Source organism: Antechinus flavipes, chromosome 6, assembly GCF_016432865.1.
Source record: "Antechinus flavipes isolate AdamAnt ecotype Samford, QLD, Australia chromosome 6, AdamAnt_v2, whole genome shotgun sequence".
Classification (NCBI taxonomy): domain Eukaryota; kingdom Metazoa; phylum Chordata; class Mammalia; order Dasyuromorphia; family Dasyuridae; genus Antechinus; species Antechinus flavipes.
In genome coordinates this window covers 239,943,229-239,964,743 of record NC_067403.1, presented here as the reverse complement: position 1 = coordinate 239,964,743, position 21,515 = coordinate 239,943,229, and the positions used below count along the sequence as shown (strand labels likewise).

Sequence of the window (21,515 nt, the reverse complement as noted above, 5' to 3'; positions counted from 1 at the left end):
CTTCAGGACTTGGGTCAGCTACCTCAGATAACCCTTTTATGACTCACAGTGCATTTATGAAGCACCTATTGTATACAAAGCATGTGATGATCACTAGTGTAGACGAAGAAAGTGCTTTGCAAGCTGTAATGTAATCAATCAACAAGTATTTATTGAGCACCTATACATGGCAGATCTTTCACCCCTTTCCAAAATTGTTTCCAAGACTGAGAAGACTATGCCCCTCACATATGGCCTTTTATAAATCACAACATCAGTCTACCCAATATTTAGCATGTGGAGGAAGAGGATGGGCCGACAGAGAAAACTCTGCAGTGACCTCCAAGGCCTCTTCACTCCCCAGGGGCCAGATGGGAATAAAACGCCCTATAGCCCCCATTTGGGAACAGGGCATAAGCAGCAGTAAGAAAGAAGTCACATTTCCCTGGCCTGTTAGGAACACTGAAGGCATCATTTGAATCTCCCAATTTTAGGTGGAGAGGATGAGAATGGTAGTGTAAGGTCAGACACTTTTTTCACATGGAGAGCCTCCCCCATCAAAGTCCAGTCCAGAAAGTAAGTGAACCACAGACCAAGGTGAAAGGTTTGCCCACGGGTCACAGTAACCGGAGGCCCCATCACCTTAGAGACAGATCATCGGGGGCTGTGGCTGGGAGCAGACAGGGCAGCTGGAGGGCTTTCATCCGGGCTGGAGTGCAAGTCTGGGCTGTCCCCTGCTAGGGGCGGATCGTCCAATTTTCTCCATTTGGGCCAAGGTCACGCTTTCCTTGGAGATACGGCAACAGCAACTTTAGTACCTGCTTTCAAAGGGGGGTGGGGGGTGGGGAGGGGGAGGGCTGCTTCTGGCACATTCACATTTGCCTCCCACTCCTGACTTTAGTGGCTCCCAGGGATCAATAAGGATCTTTACAACAGCCATGAACAGCTTCTGATAGAGCATCCTCCATGGGAGAAGAGAGCACGAGGGAGGGGCCTGTCCTTCTGGCTTGGGTAATATAGCAAGGACAACTCATTTCTTCTGTCCTCTCATAGGCGACCCCTCCTCCAAGGTCTAAAAACACCCCAGAGATGGGAGAGGGGCCAGAAGACACTTACACAGCGCTTACACAGCACTCTTTGGCTAAATCTTACAGAGACTGATGCCTCTTTTCAGGCAGTAGTGAGAAAATTTCTGGGAAAACCTGGGCTTGGATGCCAGTTTTAATATTTATTGGCTAGCGCCACTCCTGAATCTCAGTTTCTTTGTCTGTAAAATGGAAATAATACAAGTACAACTGTACAAGACAGTTGTGAGGAGAGGATGCTGTAAACTGTAAAACACTATGGAAACGAGGATGATGAGACCGGAGCTTCTGGGTCCAGGAGGCGACCGACCGCCCCCCAGCTTCCTTCCCCGTGGCCCTCGCTCTCCCAGACTCCAGCTCCCCCCTAGGCTCTGCCCCCCACCGTACCCTGTGCTCTCCACCCCTGGGTAGGACTCTTCCTGCCCTCTGCCCAGGGCAGGCTCACACGCCCATCTCGCCCTTCTCGCCCTCCCTGGGGGCCAGCTCCTCCTGGGCCTTCTTCATCTCCAGCCCCTTCACCCAGGTGTAGGCCGAGGAGCCGCCCAGCACCATCAGGTTGCTGGTCCACCAGAGGAAGCTTTTGGTCTCCTCGAAGTACAGGACAGCCAGGACCGTCTGAGCGCAGGCTTTGGCCGTGCCGGACACGTTGTGCGTCAGGGGACTGGTGAACTTGATCTGCAGGCCCGTCACGTAGCCGATGGCGAAGCCAAAGAGCCCGCCCAGGGTCATCATGCCCCAGAAGTGGGCGCTGTCCAGCTTGTCGAAGACGGCCACGGTCTGCAGCTCCCCAAACAGCAGCAGCAGCGGGAGGAAGAGGACGCAAGCATTGACGTTGTTGTAGAAGGTCAGCCGCCAGATGCTGCCGTCCACCGCCGGCAGCACCTTCTTGGTGTAGATGGCATTGAGGGAGACGCAGAGGCTGGCCAGCACCCCGAACAGGGTGCCCACCCACGACAGGGTGCCCTCTTCTCCCTCCTGGTCCACGCCCAGCCAGAAACCACCTGCAGCCAGAGGAGAGGGAGAGAAAAGGAGTGGGGACGAATGTTAGACCACGGGAACATCATCCCCTGCAGGAGTCAAGAACGAAGCATCTGGAAGGGCAGAGTTCAAATCCCACTATTACTTGTCTCTACCTGCCTCAGTTTATTCATCTGTAAAATGGGAATAAGAAGAGCAACTATAACCTAGAGTTGGTATGAGGATCAAAGGAGAAAATCTATATGATCCACTTTGCAAACTTTAAAATGGCATATATCCATGGCTTGTCATTATTCTTAGAAAGAACACTCCAGAAGATCCAGGTTCAAGCCTCTTCTACCAAATACACCCATGACCTTAACCTTCATTATTTGTGGAATTAAAGTGTTGAGATAGATGATTTAAAAGATGACTTCCTGCTCTAAATTCTATGATTCTCTAAAAGCCCAATCACTTCCCTCATTTTACAGCTAGGAAAACAAAAACACGGACAGGCCCACGTGAGCATCTATTAAGCATCAACTGTGTGCCAGGTACCGGACATACAGAAACAAGTGTGACATACTCCCTGGCCTCGAGAAGCTGCATTTTATCCGTAGAGCCGGCATGGACATAACTAAGTCAACTCTGCAGCTGCTGGATCTTTTTTCGTTTGGACTTATTTTTATGATGATTTATTACTGACAGTAACAATCATAATAATCCCAGCTAGCATTTACATAGAGCTTGAAGGTCTAGAATGCTTTACAAATATCTCATTTTATCCTCACAACAATCTTGGAAAGTAGATGCTGTTCCCATTTTATAGAGGAGTAAAGTGAGATCATGTAATGCCGGAGAAACTGAGCAGGACAGAGAGTAGAGACCAATTCAATAGTTTATTAAATGGAGAGAGATACTGGGACCAAGGGATCCACGTTTGGTCCCAGGACTGGATAAGACTTTAGTCTCAAAGAGTCCAGCCCTTAAGTATCAGAGGGAAGCTTTTTATAGGATAACGAGAACAATGACATAATGGCGGAGGTACCCGGTGGGGGGGAGGCCCCAGGATGACACAATGGAGGGAGGTTACTAATATTCTAATGACATCTAAAATGGATAAACCTTTACCCTGTCAAACATTAAGAAGGAAAGTCTATAATCCAAAGATATAAAACCCTTATCAACCATTTAAGAGGGAATGATTAGAGCCGGGGTTTTGGGGCAGAGCAACTGAGGTAGACTTTTATCTTATCAAACATTAAGAAGGAAAAGTTATAACCTGAGGGAGAATAAATAGGACAATGGGGAAACTAGGTCAGGACATCGAAAGGGAACTTTGCACAACAGTCAGAAAAGCCATATGAAGTGTCCAGAGTCACACAGCCAGGGCATTAATGCTTCCAAAGCTGAGCCACGAGGGGAGGGCTGAGAGGGACTGGAAAGAGGCCTCAAACACTGATCTCCCCTCCTGCTTCCTTCCCCATGAAGCTCCCACAAAATCAGCTCCTTTCCTCCAGTCTCAGCCTCCAGGCCACACTCGGCCACAGTAATTATCTGATATTGCCTCAGACCAGAAAGCTAGAAAGTTAGTCCCATTTTTTGGATTCAAAGGGAGGCCCAGAGATTAAGCAAAGTAAGAATCCAGGTACAGAATTGGAACCTGGGTTCGTTGACCATAACAGAGTCCAGGCTCTTCTACCGGATGACTGTTGGGGCCGAGACGCCATAAAGGTCTCCAGCGCCGTCTCCTACACGAAGCCCGACCCTGGCCCCTTTTCTCCATAAGCGATCCTGGTATTCACTGTGTGTCCATCACGCAGACACTAATATATATATAAAGCTATATCTATATATGGGAATATATATATATATGAACAACAGCCGACATTATGTATCACGTCAGTCTGCAAATACTAGAAATGTCCTTTCTTTCGACCCTCTCTGCCACTGAGCTGGGTAAGTCCCTTGCGGGCAGACACCCTTTCCCCCAGTCTTTGGCGCCGGCCCATCAGGTTGGACTGGATGCCTCTGAGGCCTTTCCCAGCTCCTAAGCCTGCGCCCGAATGTTTCCTGGGGCTGATGACTCTTTTTTTTAACTGCTAAGTCACAGGAAGACCACATTGTCCTTGGAGACGGTAGGAGAGGCTATTAGGAAGGCATGAGCTGTGACGATTACGTTATAAATCTGATCATCAGCGATCAGCGGCCTGGGTTGGCCAAGTTCTGCTAGGATAAGGAGGCTCAGGGCGGTTCCAGTTATGCCAATAAGACCACGGAGCTGGGAGGAACCTTGGTTCAGGTCATTTTACAGATGAACAAGCTGAGGCCCCCAGAGGGAAGCAGCACACTCAGGGCCTCATGGGCATCTGGAGCCTGGCCTTCATTCTACTACATGTGTCTCAAACTAAAACCTTGAGTTTTGTTTCTTATTTTTCCCCAAACTCCGTCTCCATCATCCTAGACACGTGGTGCTGATTCTGAGAAATCAAGCGGCCCGTCCATGCCCAGCTGGCAAAGCTTAGAGGTCGGACCGCCGCTCCCCAAAGGGCTTACATTTCACCGGCGGAGCCCCGGCCAGGGCCTCCTTCCTCTTTGACCCGGGCCTACTGTCCCGCAGACAGCACCGGGTGGGGCTTCCTGAGTGATGCACCGGCACTCCCCTGCGCTGGTAGAGTAAGCTTGTCTGAAAAGGTGAGCTGGCTCTGGCCCTCCTGTTTCTGACGGAGCCCACCCGCCTCCCAGCGACTTCACCTTTCTGAGCCAAGAAGGCTCAAGGCTGGGGTCCAGTCCCACCCCGACCCTTCCGAACCAGGCGGTCCCGGACAAGCCTTTTGTCGGACAATCCCTGAATCTGGGAGCTGGAAGGGACCTCCAGGGACCTCCAGCGGGGGGAGCTCACGCCTACAGTGACCCCATAACGCCAGAGTTCATGGGAAATTCCTTAACGTGGGGACCTCAGGGGGCAGTCACTCCACTGGGGGACGGCTCCGATTGTGAGGAAGTTCTTCATACCCAATTGGCCACTTTGCTGCGTAACCCAGTTCCTAAGCCTCCCTCCGGCCCCCAGCATTTTTCAGCCGGTTCGCCCAGTCCCCGCGTTTCTCCCGGTTCACGGACGACGCCAGAATGGAGCTCCCCGAAGCGAGCACTACTGGGGTGCCGGGACCAGTGTGCGGGGACCAGCGCCCCCTAGGGGCGGGGGACGGGGCCCCGGACTCACCAATGATGACGCCACAGGTGAGCAGGGCGTAGAAGGAGGTGGTCTGCTTGAGCAGCAGGTAGGAGAGCAGCACGTTGAAGACGGTGGTGAGGGAGCGGCCCACGTTGTAGAAGGCCACCCCCACGTACTTGAGGCAGAGGTTGTTGAAGGTGATCATGCTGATGAAGACCACCGACAGGGGCAGGACGCTGCGGGACACCTTCAGGTCCATGCGCACCGAGGGGAAGTCCACGGCGCCGGGCCAGCACGCGGCCAGCAGGCTGAGGGCCTTGCACAGCAGGGCCGTTATCAGGCACTGGTAGAAGGTGACGAAGAGCGGGGCGTCCAGGCGCAGCGAGGGGCTGTCCAGCAGGTACTTGTTCAGGAAGACCATGGAGATGGAAATCACCCAATAGAGCGTCACCACCAGGGCGATCTGCACCGCCCTCAGCAGAAAGGGCTTCTCCTGCCCCGAGCCGCCCGCGGCGGGCGCCTCCAAGGCCCCGGCGAGCGCCATCCTCAGGATCCTGGAGCGCTTCAGGGGGGTCCTGTTCATGGCAAAGGAATTGGGGGGTGGGGGAGAGGTGAAGTCTGAGGTCACTGGGGAAGTCGGCTTAGGGCAGAAGCTGGGAAGGGTGAGGGGGTGGGGTGTGAAAGTACAGAGCCTTAAGGGGGACCGACGGGACGCGAGGTTCTAGGCAGAGAACATTCTGGTAACAGAATACTGGAAGTGGAGTCTTAGAACAGAGGACGCGGCTCTGGAGCTGCTGAGGGACTGCAGAATGCTACAGCATGAAAGGGTCTTGGAACATCGAATGCAAGTCCTCCCGCGGTCCTCCAGACTCTGAACCAAAAATGTGAGGAGCTAACACGGGCCTTCCGACCCGGAACATTAGAACCCAGAGGAGTCTTAGAGCGTGGGTTAAGTCCTCGAGACACTGAATAGTAACGAACCAAAAATGTGAGGAGCTAACACGGACCTTCCGACCCGGAACATTAGAACCCAGAGGAGTCTTGGAGCGTGGAACGTAGAACGTTACATTTGCCCGTAGAATGTTAGTAACGGAAAGAATGCAAACAGACGGAACGCTGGGAACTCCGAGCCACAGAACATTTGCAGACCCGAGTGGAACGTTCGGGGACGCAATAAACGGAACGTTCGGGCCGAAAGAAACGACCCTTGCGGCTACAACCAATGGAACTCCGGGAGCGGGGAGGGGCAGGGCGCTCCGGGCTGCAACAAAGGAAATGGAGCGGTGGAGCAGGAAGAAAGCCGCCTCCGAGGGTCGGTGGCCGTGGAGAGACCCGAGAACGTTAGGAGGCAGCCGCCGGCCGCCCGGAGCGGGCTTCCAGCCCTTTCATTAGACTGGGGCCGGGGCTGAGGCCGGGGAGGGCCAGGGACCTGCCCGGGGTCACCCAGGGGGTCGCTGGCTAGGCTGGCTGGGGGGAGGGAGGGGGTCCAGAAGAGATCTGCCTGCTCGGAAGTCCGGGGCTGAGTCGGGCTCGGGAGGGAGAAGCTGGGGGCAGCAGCGGCCGGTTCGGCGTCCCCCTAGTGCTCTGGTTCTAGCCAGACCGCTGCTCCGGGACATACTTCCTGCTCGCCCCTCCCCCTCCCGCTCCCGCTCCCGCTTTAAAGGGCCAGCACACCGGCGTTTCTTAAAGAGACCGGCCGCGGGAGCATCCCGCCGCGTGCGTTCCCAGCTTTTTTTCTACCTCCCGGTGTGTCGGGACCAGAACTCCCCCCATCCCTTCCCCATCTCCCCGAGATCAGTTCAGAGCCCGGCCCTTGCTCTCACTCTAGCCCGAGCTGTGGCTTGGTTTTTCGTGGGGGTGGGGGCGGGGAGTTCGGCTTTTCCTACCCGGGGGCGCTCGGGCATCCACGTCCTCAACCTCTCGCTCCCACCCTCCAGCTGCACCCCGAGTCCCCTCCCCTGCCTTTGCCGGCCCCTGCGGCCAGGCCCGCCGCTCCCCCAAGGCTCTCACCTGCCGGGTCTGGCTGCCAGCCTGTGTGCCCCGAACAGACCTGCACCTGCCGCCGCCCCGCCCTGGGGCCGTGCCAAGGGGAGGCCGCTTCCTGCTCCGGGGCCGGGGAGAGCCCGCCGGGCCGTCCGAGCCTACGACAGCTCCCACCCCTTCCCCAAAGCTTGCCCCACCCCTCCCGCGCCCTCCAGACTGAGGCGCTGCGAGGGACGAAGCTGCCCCAGGGCCTCCCAGCGCCCGCTGCCCCCGGGCATCGCGGGGCCTAAATCTTGGGGTCAGGGCCCACCTTCAGCCTAGGCCTAGATTCTGAGCTGATAGGGAAAGCCAGTGTTCACTCCTCCCCCCTCCCAAGATCCGGAGCGTAAATGGCGGGAAAGTGACCCCGCCGGACCCGGCGGCCCGGCAGGACCCGGCGGCCCGGCAGGACCCGGCGGCCCGGCAGGACCCGGCGGCCCGGCAGGACCCGGCGGCCCGGCAGGACCCGGCGGCCCGGCAACCCCCTGACCTTGGTCTTTTTTGAAGGGTTCTGGACAGGGTTCACAAGGAAGTTGTGGAGAGCAGATGTGCCTGTTGGGCTCCTATGAAGGGACTGGGACTTGGGAAATTACCAAAAAAAAATGAACTCCGGTTCTTAGGAAACTTTTAAGATTAAGGAAGATCTGATCTCACAATTCTTGGTAGAATTAGAGAATATTTATATTCTAGAATATTATAGAAGCAAGTATCTCCAGAAGACAGTGGAGAATTCGAATTCAGATCTCGACTTTAGAGGTACCTTTAGCTTTACCCTTGTGGCTTTTCTTAATTTACCAAGTCTCACGCTTTAGAAGCAGATCTTCCTACAAGTCCTCAAATCCAGGGTCAACGGCCCTTTTAAAAATGGAAAATGTCCCCAATGGGACAGAACTAAGGCCTGGATTTTAGGGGGGAATCATATTTCTACCTCAAAACATCTCCCCTACCAGCCTGGAAGGTCTAATTTTTCAATCACTAACGATTTCGGCAAAGAAGGAGGTGGAATGCTGCCCCTGGTACAGGGGTTCTTAACCCGGGGTATTGTGAAAAAATTTTTTCCACCTTTATTTTTACTAATCTTGAACCAAAGGTAGGGTTTTCTTCTATTTATTTAATGCATTTAAAATAGATTATTCTGGGAAGAGGTCAGTGGGCTTCCCCAGATTGCCAAAGGGGTCCAGTGATATAAAAGTGGTTAAAAATCTTACCCTGCCTTAGAAAGTCTCTTAGTTACTCCATAAGCATTTATTAAGTACCTACTGTGTGCCACATGCAGGGTTAAGCCCTGGAGATGCAAAGAAAAGCAAGAAACCGGTCTTCCTTCAAGGAGTTAATGAGGGAAATAATATTCAAACAATCACATGATATTAGAGATGGACAGGATAAATGAGAAAGAATCTCAGAGGGAAGAAGTTAACATTTAGAAGAATTGAGAAAGACTTCTTGTAGAAGAATGATTTTGGCTGGGATTTGTAGGGAAGCAAGGGAAACCCGGAGTCAAATCTGGCTTCAGACACTTCCTAGCTGTGTGATCCTGGGCAAGTCACTTAATCCCGTTTGCCTCAGTTTTCTCATCTGTAAAACGAGCTGGAGACCCCAGCAACCCCAAATGAGGTCACAAAGAGGCAGAAATGATTGAACTACAAAAGCAAATCTGGAGGCAGAGATGAAGAGGGAGAGTCCCAGGCTGGGGAGGCAGACGGCCCTGGAAAATGCCTGGATTTGGGGAGAGTTTTGTTCTGATCAGTAAGGAGACCAGTGTTATCACCCGTAGCCTCCCTGGTGGAGAAGGAGGAAGGAAGGTTTAAGAAAGCTGGGAAGATCGGAAGAAACCAGGTCATGAAGGCCTTTAAAAGCCGATCGGAGGATTTGATATTTGATCTTGGGGACAATATAGGAGCCATGGGAGTTTGCTGAGTAGAGAGGGACCTGGGTTGGATCGGGCTGCACTTTAGGAAGATTGTTTTGATAGCTGAGTGGAAGAGAGATTAGAGGGACTGAGAGAACCTTGAAGCAACCGGGCTTGGAGGGGATGGATGCCTTGACTGATTTTAAGTAGAGAAGGAGATATAGACAAGAGATATATCTGTAGGATCAATAGGACTTGGCAATTAGACATGGGGGGGTGAGTGAGGAGTTGAGGAAAATGCATTTGGATTATTTGGGTCATTTGTGCCTTTGCTGGTACATTAGCAAAAATGAATTGATCTAATGAGCTTTGGTGACAGCGTGGATCTGGATCGATGACCTAGGAATATTCTCAAGTCTCTAGGGAGAGAGCTAAAAGTGGCTAAAAGTGCTGGGTCATCGGAAACACTTTCTGGGAGTCTGTTATCTTCATAGGATCATGGAATCCCAGCTATGCTACAATCTCAAAGGATGGCTGCTCTGACCTTTCCCTTTTTTTTTGTTTTTTGTTTTTTTAAAGTAAGGTGGAAAACAGTGGGCTTACACTTACCCAAGGTCCAATACTAGTCAGGGAAGTGGGGGAGGGGTGGTCCCTGGGAGTAGTAACCCACCCGATCCTCTGGGCCACATCAAGCAGCTCTAAGGCATTTCAAAGAAATGAATTATCAGCTTTTTGGAAAAGGAAAGACAAGAAGAGCGGACGTTATTTATAATGCAAAGCTTGGGATTCGTAAATGCGACTTTTACATGCTATGTCAGAACCAGAAAGTCCTAATTCTAATTGAATGTCAGATCTAGAAAGGACCTTTGAGAACACAACAACACAGATCCATCAAGCATCTTGTTAAGCTCCTCTTATGTGCCAAATACTGTACTGGGAACACATGGGTAAGAAACAAAGCACCGTCCCCGCAAAACTTCTCATTCTTCTAGTGTAATACCAACAATTAGTGTTTTTAAGGTTTACAAAGCATATTTATTTACCTTATTTCATTACGTCAAACCTAGAAGCAGCCTTCAGACGTTGTCACAGCTGAAATGGATCTGAGAACAGTTTCCGTGTTGGAAGGGATCAGAGAATGCCTAAGCTGGGAGGGACCTGAGAAACTGGAATGTCAGAGCCAAGAGGGACCTTAGAAACTGGAATGGCAGAGCCAAGAGGAACCTTAGAACCTGGAATGTCAGAGCCAAGAGGGACTTTAGAACCTGGAATGTCAGAGCCGGGAGGGTCCTTAGAACCCGGAATGTCAGAGCCAAGAGGGACCTTAGAACCTGGAATGTCAGAGCCAAGAGGGACTTTAGAACCTGGAATGTCAGAGCCGGGAGGGTCCTTAGAACCCGGAATGTCAGAGTTGGAGGGGCCTTAGAACCTGGAATGTTAGAGCCAAGAGGGACCTTAGAACCTGGAATGTCAGAGCTGGGAGGGTCCTTAGAACCTGGAATGTCAGAATTGGGAGAGACCTTAGTATATTTAATATCTGAGCTGAGAACAGGGACAGTCAGCCATGGGAGGGACAGAGAGGACAACCTTAATGCACAGAAAGCTGGCTGGGTAATATATCAGTAAAGAGGGTATTCTATTTTCTTGCTACAGTACATGGAATTTCCATTATTGAAACCATTTTATTATTTTCCCCCCATTCATTTATTGAATAATGATGAATGTTTTTGACCATTTTATGGATTTGTTTTGATTTGATTTGAAGGCTTCCAAAAATTTATTCATTATTACTGGTGGAAAATTTGAAGACAATTATAAATAGCAAGACTAGGCTAAGACTCATTCGACCTTCATCTACTAATACGTAGTAAACTAATAATGTTTGGGGATTTTTTTGGTAGTTGATTTTTCCTCCAAAGTTAGGTCACATACCAATGTTTCCTACTTCATGGTCAGTAAAATCTCATTTAATCTGAACGATAAGAAAACATGATATTCTTTATGTAAAACTCTTAATATTTCTCAATAAAAAGCTCTTTAAAAAGGAGGAGATTCTTTTTCCAACATTAAATAAAATAATATAAATTCACAAAATCTTGTTACTTTATAGTCATATCGCCAATATTGAAGGAAAACTGATCTCTTTTTGATGACTTATCACAAAAATCAATTTAGGATGATGCTGCTGGGCCACCAGCTTTTTAAGTGGAAGGAAAGAAAAGCACCTACTATGTGCTAGGTGAATTTCCCATAACAACCCTGGTGGGTAAGTGCTACAAATACCCCCACTTTTCAGGTGAGACAGAGTTCAAGGGACATGTCCGGGGTCCCACAACGAGGAAGGAGAGGCTAGGTTTTAATTTGGATGCTCTGGACACCAGGTCTGGCACTCTTGCTCTTGTCTAGATAGTTAAGCCTCGGTTTCCCCTGCTTTCGGGGCTTTAGCATCTAATTAGGGGTGGACAGAGCTATACCCAGATAGCCAGAACACAGGGCAGGGGGTGATAAGCTGGTACTCTGGCAGCGCCCCAAACCACCCCAAACGGTCTCTACTTCCTGCCAGCAGAGTCAGGCAGGGATGGGCCTGGTTTTGCAGGGAGGGTTATTTTAATGGATTCTTTATTAAAAAATGGAAAACACCGTTCTCCGCTCAAGACCCATGCAAAGCCAAGGAGGCTGGATTTGGCCCCTGCCAACCCCGGCTCTAAGCTAAAAGGACTTGGGTAGGATCAATGAGACATTCGAAAAACTGCCAGCTCGGAGCTTTTTACCACATTTTGGGTTTTTTCTTCTTTGACACTGATCTTTATCCTTCATGACGGAGATGGGGCTTGAAGGGGAGGGCATTTCAGGCAGTACAGGGAAGTGTTGGAGAGCAAAGGACCGGAGGCTGGAGAACACGACATATTTTCCTAGAGTAGCTAATAGGCTTGTAAGTAGCCAGATGTCGCTGCGGATCTGGAGGCGGGAAGAGCCGAGTTCAAATCCAGCCCAAGACATCGGCCAGTCGTGTGGCTCTGGGCAAGCCACTTTCTCAGCCTCAGTTTCCCGAGAATGGGAATCCCAGTAGCACCTTCCTGCCACAGTTGCTGTGAAGATCACACGAGTCGGTCCTTGTAAAATGTTTGTGCTCTGCAAACCTGAAGACGATACAGAAACGCCAGCTTTTATTCTTGGCTATTATTATTCAGCTCTTGTTCCGTATTAATCATCCGTCGTTTATTAGAACTCTATGTGCTAATGAGATGAACCTGCCAATTAATTTTGCACTCACTTCTAACGTGATCTGTTGTCTGTGTCATTTCAGTCTTTAATTTTCATTTAAAACATCGGATGGATATAGTAGCAAGAGTCCTAGTCCCGGAGTGGGAGGATCTGAGTTCGAAAATCAGCCTTTGCGACAGAGGAAAGTCCTTGGTCCTCTCTGACCCTCTGTGTGCTCCTCTGTAAAATAAGGGGGCTCCAAGCCAACCAGAAGTCACGCCGTCTCCCTCAGTAGCTCCTCAATGACGGAGGTGGTTTTTGCCTTTTGTTTGTATCCTCAGTGCCTGGTATACAGTAGGCATTTAATAAATGCTAACTGACTACTATCATCAGCTGCTTTTAGTACGTTCAACAGGATGCCAGTAGGCGTGGCTACACCATCTGTAGCTGCCCGGCATTATCAAACACTTTTTAAAAATTACAATTCTATTTCAATAGGCGTTTGTTGTTGTGAAATTGTATGGGACCCCATCAGCCGCGGTATACCAACGCTACCCATAGGCCTTTGGGGGCAAAGATAAAAGAAGTTTGCCATTTCCTTCTCCAGGGAATTAATGGAGTAGAAGGTAAGTGACTTGGCCAGGATCACAGAGCAAGGAAGAATCCGAGGCAGATTTCTACTCAAGGAAGAAGAAACGAAGGAAAGAATGAGGAAGGAAGGAAGGAAAAGGGAGGATGGAGGAAAGGAGAGAAAAGGGAAGGGATGGAAAAAAGGATGGAAGAAATGAATAAAGAAAGATGCATTTATTTGTAAATAGAAACAAGGTTATTAATAAACAACCTGATAAAGAGCTTTCTAGGTACTGTGCTAAGTTCTGTCTCTATATTGGGATTTTTGGTTAGGAAAAGCAGGCCATTCAAAGCTGAACTGGAATTGAGAAGAAAGAGCTTGCTCCCATGCACTCTCTCTCTGCAGTTTGCTCCCACCTGCTCCCTCTGCAGCTTGCTCTCTTGTGCTCTCTCTGCAGCTTGCTCTCTTGTGCTCTCTCTGCAGCTTGCTCTCTTGTGCTCTCTCTGCAGCTTGCTCCCACCTGCTCTCTCTGCAGCTTGCTCCCACCTGCTCTCTCTGCAGCTTGCTCTCATCTGCTCTCTGCAGTTTGCTCCCACCTGCTCCCTCTGCAGCTTGCTCTCTTGTGCTCCCTCTGCAGCTTGCTCTCTTGTGCTCTCTCTGCAGCTTGCTCTCTTGTGCTCTCTCTGCAGCTTGCTCCCACCTGCTCTCTCTGCAGCTTGCTCTCATCTGCTCTCTGCAGTTTGCTCCCACCTGCTCCCTCTGCAGCTTGCTCTCTTGTGCTCTCTCTGCAGCTTGCTCTCTTGTGCTCCCTCTGCAGCTTGCTCTCTTGTGCTCTCTCTGCAGCTTGCTCTCTTGTGCTCCCTCTGCAGCTTGCTCTCTTGTGCTCTCTGCAGCTTGCTTCTACCTGCTCTCTCTCTGCAGCTTGCTCTCTTGTGCTCTCTCTGCAGCTTGCTCCCACCTGCTCTCTCTGCAGCTTGCTCTCATCTGCTCTCTGCAGTTTGCTCCCACCTGCTCCCTCTGCAGCTTGCTCTCTTGTGCTCTCTGCAGCTTGCTTCTACCTGCTCTCTCTCTGCAGCTTGCTCTCTTGTGCTCTCTCTGCAGCTTGCTCCCACCTGCTCTCTCTGCAGCTTGCTCTCATCTGCTCTCTGCAGTTTGCTCCCACCTGCTCCCTCTGCAGCTTGCTCTCTTGTGCTCTCTCTGCAGCTTGCTCTCTTGTGCTCCCTCTGCAGCTTGCTCTCTTGTGCTCTCTGCAGCTTGCTCCCACCTGCTCCCTCTGCAGCTTGCTCCCACCTGCTCCCTCTGCAGCTTGCTCTCTTGTGCTCTCTGCAGCTTGCTCCCACCTGCTCCCTCTGCAGCTTGCTCCCACCTGCTCCCTCTGCAGCTTGCTCTCTTGTGCTCTCTGCAGCTTGCTCCCACCTGCTCCCTCTGCAGCTTGTTCTCTTGTGCTCTCTGCAGCTTGCTCTCTTGTGCTCTCTGCAGCTTGCTCTCACCTGCTCCCTCTGCAGCTTGCTCTCTTGTGCTCTCTGCAGCTTGCTCCCACCTGCTCCCTCTGCAGCTTGCTCCCACCTGCTCCCTCTGCAGCTTGCTCTCTTGTGCTCTCTGCAGCTTGCTCCCACCTGCTCCCTCTGCAGCTTGCTCTCTTGTGCTCTCTGCAGCTTGCTCTCTTGTGCTCTCTGCAGCTTGCTCTCACCTGCTCCCTCTGCAGCTTGCTCTCTTGTGCTCTCTGCAGCTTGCTCCCACCTGCTCCCTCTGCAGCTTGCTCCCACCTGCTCCCTCTGCATTTTGCTCTCTTGTGCTCTCTCTTTGGATCCCGCTGCTGGGGCACAGGCAGCCTCTCCCTTCGTTGTCCCTGGAAGATGGTCAGGGCTTCTCTCTCTTCCCTGCTGGCAGCTGTAGGGCTGGGAGAACATGGGCTCCTCAGATAATTCAGAGCCGGGACTTGGCGCCCAGGGCGACCTCCCCTTTCTTTCCCAGGGCTCAGGGACACTGGTTTCTGGCCTCTTCCCAGATGGGGTCTGGGGGAAGGCGCTGACTGTTAAGAGGCAGTGACCCCTGGCCTGCCCCGCAGCCCTCTGGGAGAAGACTGCTCCCTCCGGGCCCCAGGAGAGTTCTCCAGGCCCCCAGTTCTGGCCGGGCCCCCCCTGGCCTTGCTGTTTAGTGCTTTGGGGCCAATGAAATCCTCTTCCTCAGTCTAGCAAAAGGCTTCCCATTCTGAGGGTAAATGAAGACATCCTCACGAGCTGCTTGTGTGTTTGGGGCAAAACTGAAGTAAATGGCTGCCCCCCGCGGTCATTCCCAGTGTGGCTGAAGGCAGGCGGGACGGAGCGCTTATTTATCCGGGGCTTTTTTGGCTCTGGTCGTGGCTAGAAATACAAGCAAGAGCCTCGGGAGCTTCTGTTCCAATGGAGCCGAGAGCACCCCCGAGAGGGGGGCACGGCTCATTCTAGGCCGACTCACACTTGGTTTCACTCTTTCCCAGGATGCTGCATCTTTTTTAAAGTTTTTTTTCTTTTTCTTTTTTGCTGTTTGTTTGTTCCCGCCATTCTTAGCCCTCCAAGGAGTGAGAAGCTTGTGGGGACTGGAAAGACTTCGGAGTTGGAGGCCTGGAGGAGAACGCCCCCCGCTGTGACTCCGGGCCCCTAAGTCACTCCTCGGGGAGGACTCGGTTTAGCTGGACTTGATGACCCCCAAATACCTCTCTGCACTCCCCCCCAAACCCTTTGACCCTGGATTTCAGGGTTAAGCGGGGTCAGCCTCAGAGGTGAAGAAAGGTGACCTTTCTAGCCTCTGAAGGAGACCAGACCCCCCCACCCCCTCGGCCCCTCTGGGGGCACTTTGGGCTGTGAACTTCGTTAGTGGAGACTCACCAATGAAAGCCAGTGGGCAGTACGAGCGTCTCACCACCAGAGGGCAGCACAGGCCCGTAGCCCAGGGCAGCCGGCCTGGCCAGGCACCTTGGGGGGGTGGGGAGGGGGGGGGGCTGTGGGCAGGGAGAACTGCCAGGTCCGTCTGACCGGCCCCGCCCCTGCCCTCCCACCCCGTGGGGTCCGAGTCCTGTCCCTCAGCTCCCTTCCAGGAGGGCCAGCCCTTTCCCACCCTGGTGTAAAATTCTGGGCGTTTACAGTGGGAAAGAACTGCGGAACTTAGACTAGAGGAGGTCAGAATGAGGAGGGACTTTGGAATACAGAATGTCAGAGGTGGGAGGGGGCTTAGAACCTGGGATGTCAGAGCCGGGAAAGGGCTTAGAACCTGGGATGTCAGAGCCGGGAAAGGGCTTAGAACCTGGGATGTCAGAGCCGGGAGGGGGCTTAGAACCTGGGATGTCAGAGCGGGAGGGGGCTTAGAACCCGGGATGTCAGAGGTGGGAGGGGGCTTAGAACCCGGGATGTCAGAGGTGGGAGGGGGCTTAGAACCCGGGATGTCAGAGGTGGGAGGGGGCTTAGAACCCGGGATGTCAGAGGTGGGAGGGGGCTTAGAACCCGGGATGTCAGAGGTGGGAGGGGGCTTAGAACCCGGGATGTCAGAGGTGGGAGGGGCCTTAGAACACAGAATGTCAGAGGTGGGAGGGGGCTTAGAACCGGGATGTCAGAGCCGGGAGGGGGCTTAGAACCCGGGATGTCAGAGCCGGGAGGGGGCTTAGAACCCGGGATGTCAGAGGTGGGAGGGGGCTTAGAACCCGGGATGTCAGAGGTGGGAGGGGGCTTAGAACCTGGGATGTCAGAGGTGGGAGGGGGCTTAGAACCCGGGATGTCAGAGGTGGGAGGGGGCTTAGAACACAGAATGTCAGAGTGGGAGAGGGCTTAGAACCCGGGATGTCAGAGCCGGGAGGGGGCTTAGAACCCGGGATGTCAGAGCCGGGAGGGGGCTTAGAACCCGGGATGTCAGAGGTGGAGGGGGCTTAGAACCTGGGATGTCATAGGTGGGAGGGGGCTTAGAACCTGGATGTCAGAGGTGGGAGGGGGCTTAGAACCCGGGATGTCAGAGGTGGGAGGGGGCTTAGAACCCGGGATGTCAGAGCCGGGAGGGGGCTTAGAACCCGGGATGTCAGAGCTGGGAGGGGGCTTAGAACCCGGATGTCAGAGGTGGGAGGGGGCTTAGAACCTGGGATGTCATAGGTGGGAGGGGGCTTAGAACCTGGGATGTCAGAGCTGGGAGGGGGCTTAGAACCTGGGATGTCAGAGGTGGGAGGGGGCTTAGAACCCGGGATGTCAGAGCTGGGAGGGGGCTTAGAACCCGGAATGTCAGAGGTGGGAGGGGGCTTAGAACCCGGGATGTCAGAGCCGGGAGAGGGCTTAGAACCCGGGATGTCAGAGCCGGGAGGGGGCTTAGAACCCGGGATGTCAGAGGTGGGAGGGGGCTTAGAACCCGGGATGTCAGAGCCGGGAGGGCTGTTAGAACTTAGAATGTCAGAGCTGGAAAGGACTTAGAGATGACCTCTTCTTAGGAGAATGAAGCCCAGTGTGAGGGGGAGTGGGGTGCAAGGAAGCCCAGGGCCATTGTCAGCATCAGCCAAGGAAAAGCTTCCCAAAGGGAAACGTTCACAAGGAGGAGTCACTTGACTGGAAGCCGTTTTCTACTCACCTCTGGGGGGATCTGGGGGGTCCCCGAGGTGTGGGTCTGGGCCAGGCAGAAGCAGACATTGCTGGGAGGGAGCGGGGAGCGCCCTGGCTGACCCACCCCGGCCAGCGGATGCTCAGATGCGGTGGGCAGAGGCACACGAGCCCCCGACTGTCTCTGCAGGCCTTACTCCGGGAGGTGACTCAGGGGGCCCCCTCCCAGGTCAGCACTTCCCGCAGCGCTGGGAGGTGGCCGAGCCCCTTACAGGCTCTGAAGAAGGGAAGGAGCTTGTGCACGTGCAGCTGGTGATCAGTGCTACAGCCCAGAAATCCCCCCTCCCAGCTCCGCTCTCTCTGCTTTCAAAAATTGCCATTGACCTTTTGTTTTTACATTCCTTTCATTTCTGACTTTCTCCTCCTTTTACTGAATATTCTCAATAAAAAAATCTCTGATTTCCACTTACGCTTCCCAATGTTGCTCCATGTTCTCACTCATCATGGGTTAATTTGTCCGTTCACAAGCTGTCTTCTTCCAGTAGAATACAAGTCCTTTGCGTTCAGGGACTATTTTTTGCTTTTTTTTTTTTTTTTAAATATCACTGGGGGATCAGCACAATGTCTCGAATATACCGGGTGCTCAATAAGTGGTCTTTGGATTGGACGAGGGCCTTTTTTTGGATTGTGGCCTTTCTGCAGCCTGCCATGCTGTCCATCCCTCTCTCCTGAACACCCCCCTTCTCTCTCTCTTCAGGAGAGACACTTCTCCTCTTCTCCTCTCTGTCTCCCTCTACCCCCGTCTCCTCTGCCGGCTTTTCGACCGTATTACACCCATTCATTGTGGGTGTCCCGGCTGTAGGCCCTCTTCTTCCTCACGTTAGTGATGTTAAACACTCCGAGGGCCGCGGTCGGAACCAGATCAAAATGGAATAGTGAACAAAATAAACATAGAGAATGTGGCATTTCAGAATCAAGTTTCTATGCAGCCCTTTATATGTGGGTGAGTGGCCCCTTTTCTGTTGTAGGATGCAATGACTGCTCTGTTCTATCCTGCTTGATCTCAGCGGCTCCCATAAGTACCAGGATCTTCTCTATGCTGTTCATTCCCAGAAACACACACACATACACGAATCTATGCTTATGCATAATAAAATCCAGGTTTTTACTTCTATAATTTCTACATTGTGGAGAGAGACACACACAGAAACACACAGAGACAAAGAAAGACACACACACAGAGAGAGAGAAACAGACAGACAGACAGAGACAAAGAAAGAGAGACAGAGACAAAAAAAGACACACAGAAAGAGACAGACAGACAGAGACAAAGAAAGAGAGACAGAGACAAAAAAAGACACAGAGAGACAGACAGAGACAAAGAAAGAGAGACAGAGACAAAAAAAGACACACATAGAGAGACAGACAGAGACAAAGAGAGACAGAGACAAAAAAAGACACACACAGAGAGAGACAGACAGACAGAGACAAAGAAAGAGAGACAGAGACAAAAAAAGACACAGGGAGAGAGAGACAGACAGACAGAGACAAAGAAAGAGAGACAGAGACAAAAAAAGACACAGAGAGAGAGAGACAGACAGACAGAGACAAAGAAAGAGAGACAGAGACAAAAAAAGACACACACAGACAGACAGAGACAAAGAAAGAGACAGAGACAAAAAAAGACACACACAGACAGACAGAGACAAAGAAAGAGAGACAGAGACAAAAAAAGACACACATACAGAGACAGACAGACAGAGACAAAGAGAAAAAAAAAGACACACACACACACACAGACAAACAGACAGACGAGAGAGAGAGAGAGAGACAGACAGACAAAGAAACAGACAGACACAGACAGACAGACAGATACATTCACAGGGCCCTCGCCTCTCTCTTAAACTGGTCACACATCTTTAGCTGCCTCCAAGAAATCTCAAACTAAACATCCAGAGGCATTTAAACTCAATATGTTCAAAACAGAACTCGTTATCTTTCCTCCCAGTGTCTCTCTTTCTGTCCCTCTTCCCAATGTTTCTATGATTGCTGAAGGTATCACGGCCCTCCCAGTCACCCAACTTTGCCGTCTGGTCCTCACCCCTGCCTCCTCACCTGCACTTTCCCCACATATCCAATCAGTTCTCAGGTCACGTTGTTTCTGCTATTATGGGAGAAATATCTCCTTTCTGTGTTCCTGGAGTACATAACTGCTGCCTAAATTGATCTACCACAATGTAGAAATTATAGAGGCAAAAACCTGGATTTTTTTATGCGTAAGCATCAGTTCATATCTCAGACAGACAAATAAACCAGAATAAAGATTAAGACTCTAACAAGGCCTCTTATAGAAAAAATTACATCAAAGTTATAGAGAAATAATTCTTTTATATATTGCAATCTTAGGCTATAAAAGTTAAGGAAAAGATTCATAATCCCATGCTTCTTTCAATGGCACAAAAATTAAATTTAGTTAAGGAAAGTAATAATCTCATATGTCCCCTAAGGAAACAAATTTAGTCAAACAGATTTTATGGGCGCACTAAGTCAAATTATAGATTAAACTACATTTAGAGGGTTCACAATAAGCTGATTGAGGGGGCAGATTTATAGGTTACCGAGATAACCGAGAAAATTGGTGTCACGGAAATCTTTCCCTGCACAATCAAGCTAGGAGAGTTAACGAATAACTAAATCACTCTGGGGAGTTCAAACTCTGGTTTGGCTTGCACTGGAGAAATGTTAAATGGTCTACTCTAATGCTGTTATTCCAAGAGAAAAGTTTTGGTCAGGCGAAGTTAATATTAACAGAAGACAGGCTTGGAGTTAACTAAAAGTTGTAGGAAGAACGACCATGAGCCCTAAATAATAAAAAACAATACAAAATTCCCATAACACCACCTCTATCTTTCCTATTTGTCTCCTTCCAGCCATTTACACAGCCACCCATATCGCTTCTCTCTTGGATTGTTTCATTGACCTTCTCATTGTTCTCCCCGCCTCAAGTCTCTCAGCACAGTAATCCATTCTGAACTCCAACTGCCAAAGGGATTTTCTTAAAGAACAGGTCACTTCCTTTTCTCAGGAAAGTCCTGTGGCTTCCTAATACCTCCCGAATCACTTGTAAAATCTTGGTTAAATGTTAACGTCACATGCTAAAGCCCTTGATAAATATATCCCTTTTTGTCTCTCCAGTTGTCTTATACCTCGTCCCCCTTCTAAGATCTAGCCACGATGTCCACAAGAACTTGCGTTCCTCCCACACGACAGTCCATCTTCAGACTTGATGCTTTTTTTTTCTGTCTCTCATGTCTAGAATGTTCTTTCTTCTCATTTCTGGTACCCAGATTTTCAGGTTTCCCTCAAGATTTAACTCAGATTTCACCTTTTCCTGTCCCACAATTCCCAGTTCCTTCTCTTTAAAGTTATTTTCTTTCTAAAATATCTTGAATATACGTAATTATTTGGTGATAGTCTCCTGCTTTAGAATGAGTTCCTTGAGACTAAAAATCCTATTTTTGCTTTAGGCCCCGTTAGAGGAACTTCATAAATGCTTGTTGATTCATTGGATTAAAGTGCACCGAACTGATCTAAGTGGAGACCAGGGGCGGTAATCTTGTTATCTTATTTCCACCACTCTTGTGCTGAAAGGGTACAGATTTAGGGCTGGATGGGGGTAATAACTGAGGATTGAAGGGAGTTTTATAACCCCAAATCAGAGAGCTGGCAGGGATGGGAGCCCAGCAAGACAACACCAAGGTGAAAGAACTTGCTTTATTTTAGCTGGAAGCTTTCTCCTGGGTTTTGCTTGCTTCCTGGCCTGGTAGAGCAACCATTGCCCCCCGCCCATAGTCTGGGATTATGACCAAAAATACCGAGCCGTTCTGTGAAACATGGAGATCTCTTGGAACCTTCATTTCCACAGGTAGTAGCAAAGAGGAACTGAAAGGCTGTGTAGACAGAAGAGCCACATTTCCTAGGGTCTTGAAGACCCCTTAGTCTTAAAAATTTTTTTTTTAAAATAGCTTTTAATTTACAAGTTATATGCATGGGTAATTTTACAGCATTGACAATTGCCAAACCTTTTGTTCCAATTTTTCTCCTCCTTCCCCCCACTCCCTCC

General features: G+C 50.8%; 1 protein-coding gene across 3 annotated transcripts; it reads right to left on the bottom strand.

Moving 5' to 3' along the window:
• Positions 1 to 1,421: 1,421 nt before the first annotated feature.
• On the bottom strand, positions 1,422 to 7,292 carry SLC35C1 (solute carrier family 35 member C1). Of its 3 annotated transcripts, none has more exons than XM_051964750.1 (3): positions 7,207 to 7,292; positions 5,245 to 5,771; positions 1,422 to 2,065 (listed from the first exon to the last, which is right to left on the bottom strand). In XM_051964750.1, exons 2-3 carry the CDS (start codon positions 5,738 to 5,740, stop codon positions 1,506 to 1,508), a joined length of 1,056 nt encoding a protein of 351 aa, XP_051820710.1. In that variant the 5' UTR covers positions 5,741 to 5,771; positions 7,207 to 7,292; the 3' UTR covers positions 1,422 to 1,505. The 3 variants fall into 3 exon arrangements, with proteins under 3 accessions (XP_051820710.1, XP_051820709.1, XP_051820708.1); XM_051964749.1 differs by lacking the exon at positions 7,207 to 7,292 and adding an exon at positions 6,204 to 6,835 and having other exon boundaries at positions 5,245 to 6,099; XM_051964748.1 differs by lacking the exon at positions 7,207 to 7,292 and having other exon boundaries at positions 5,245 to 6,607.
• Positions 7,293 to 21,515: the final 14,223 nt, after the last annotated feature.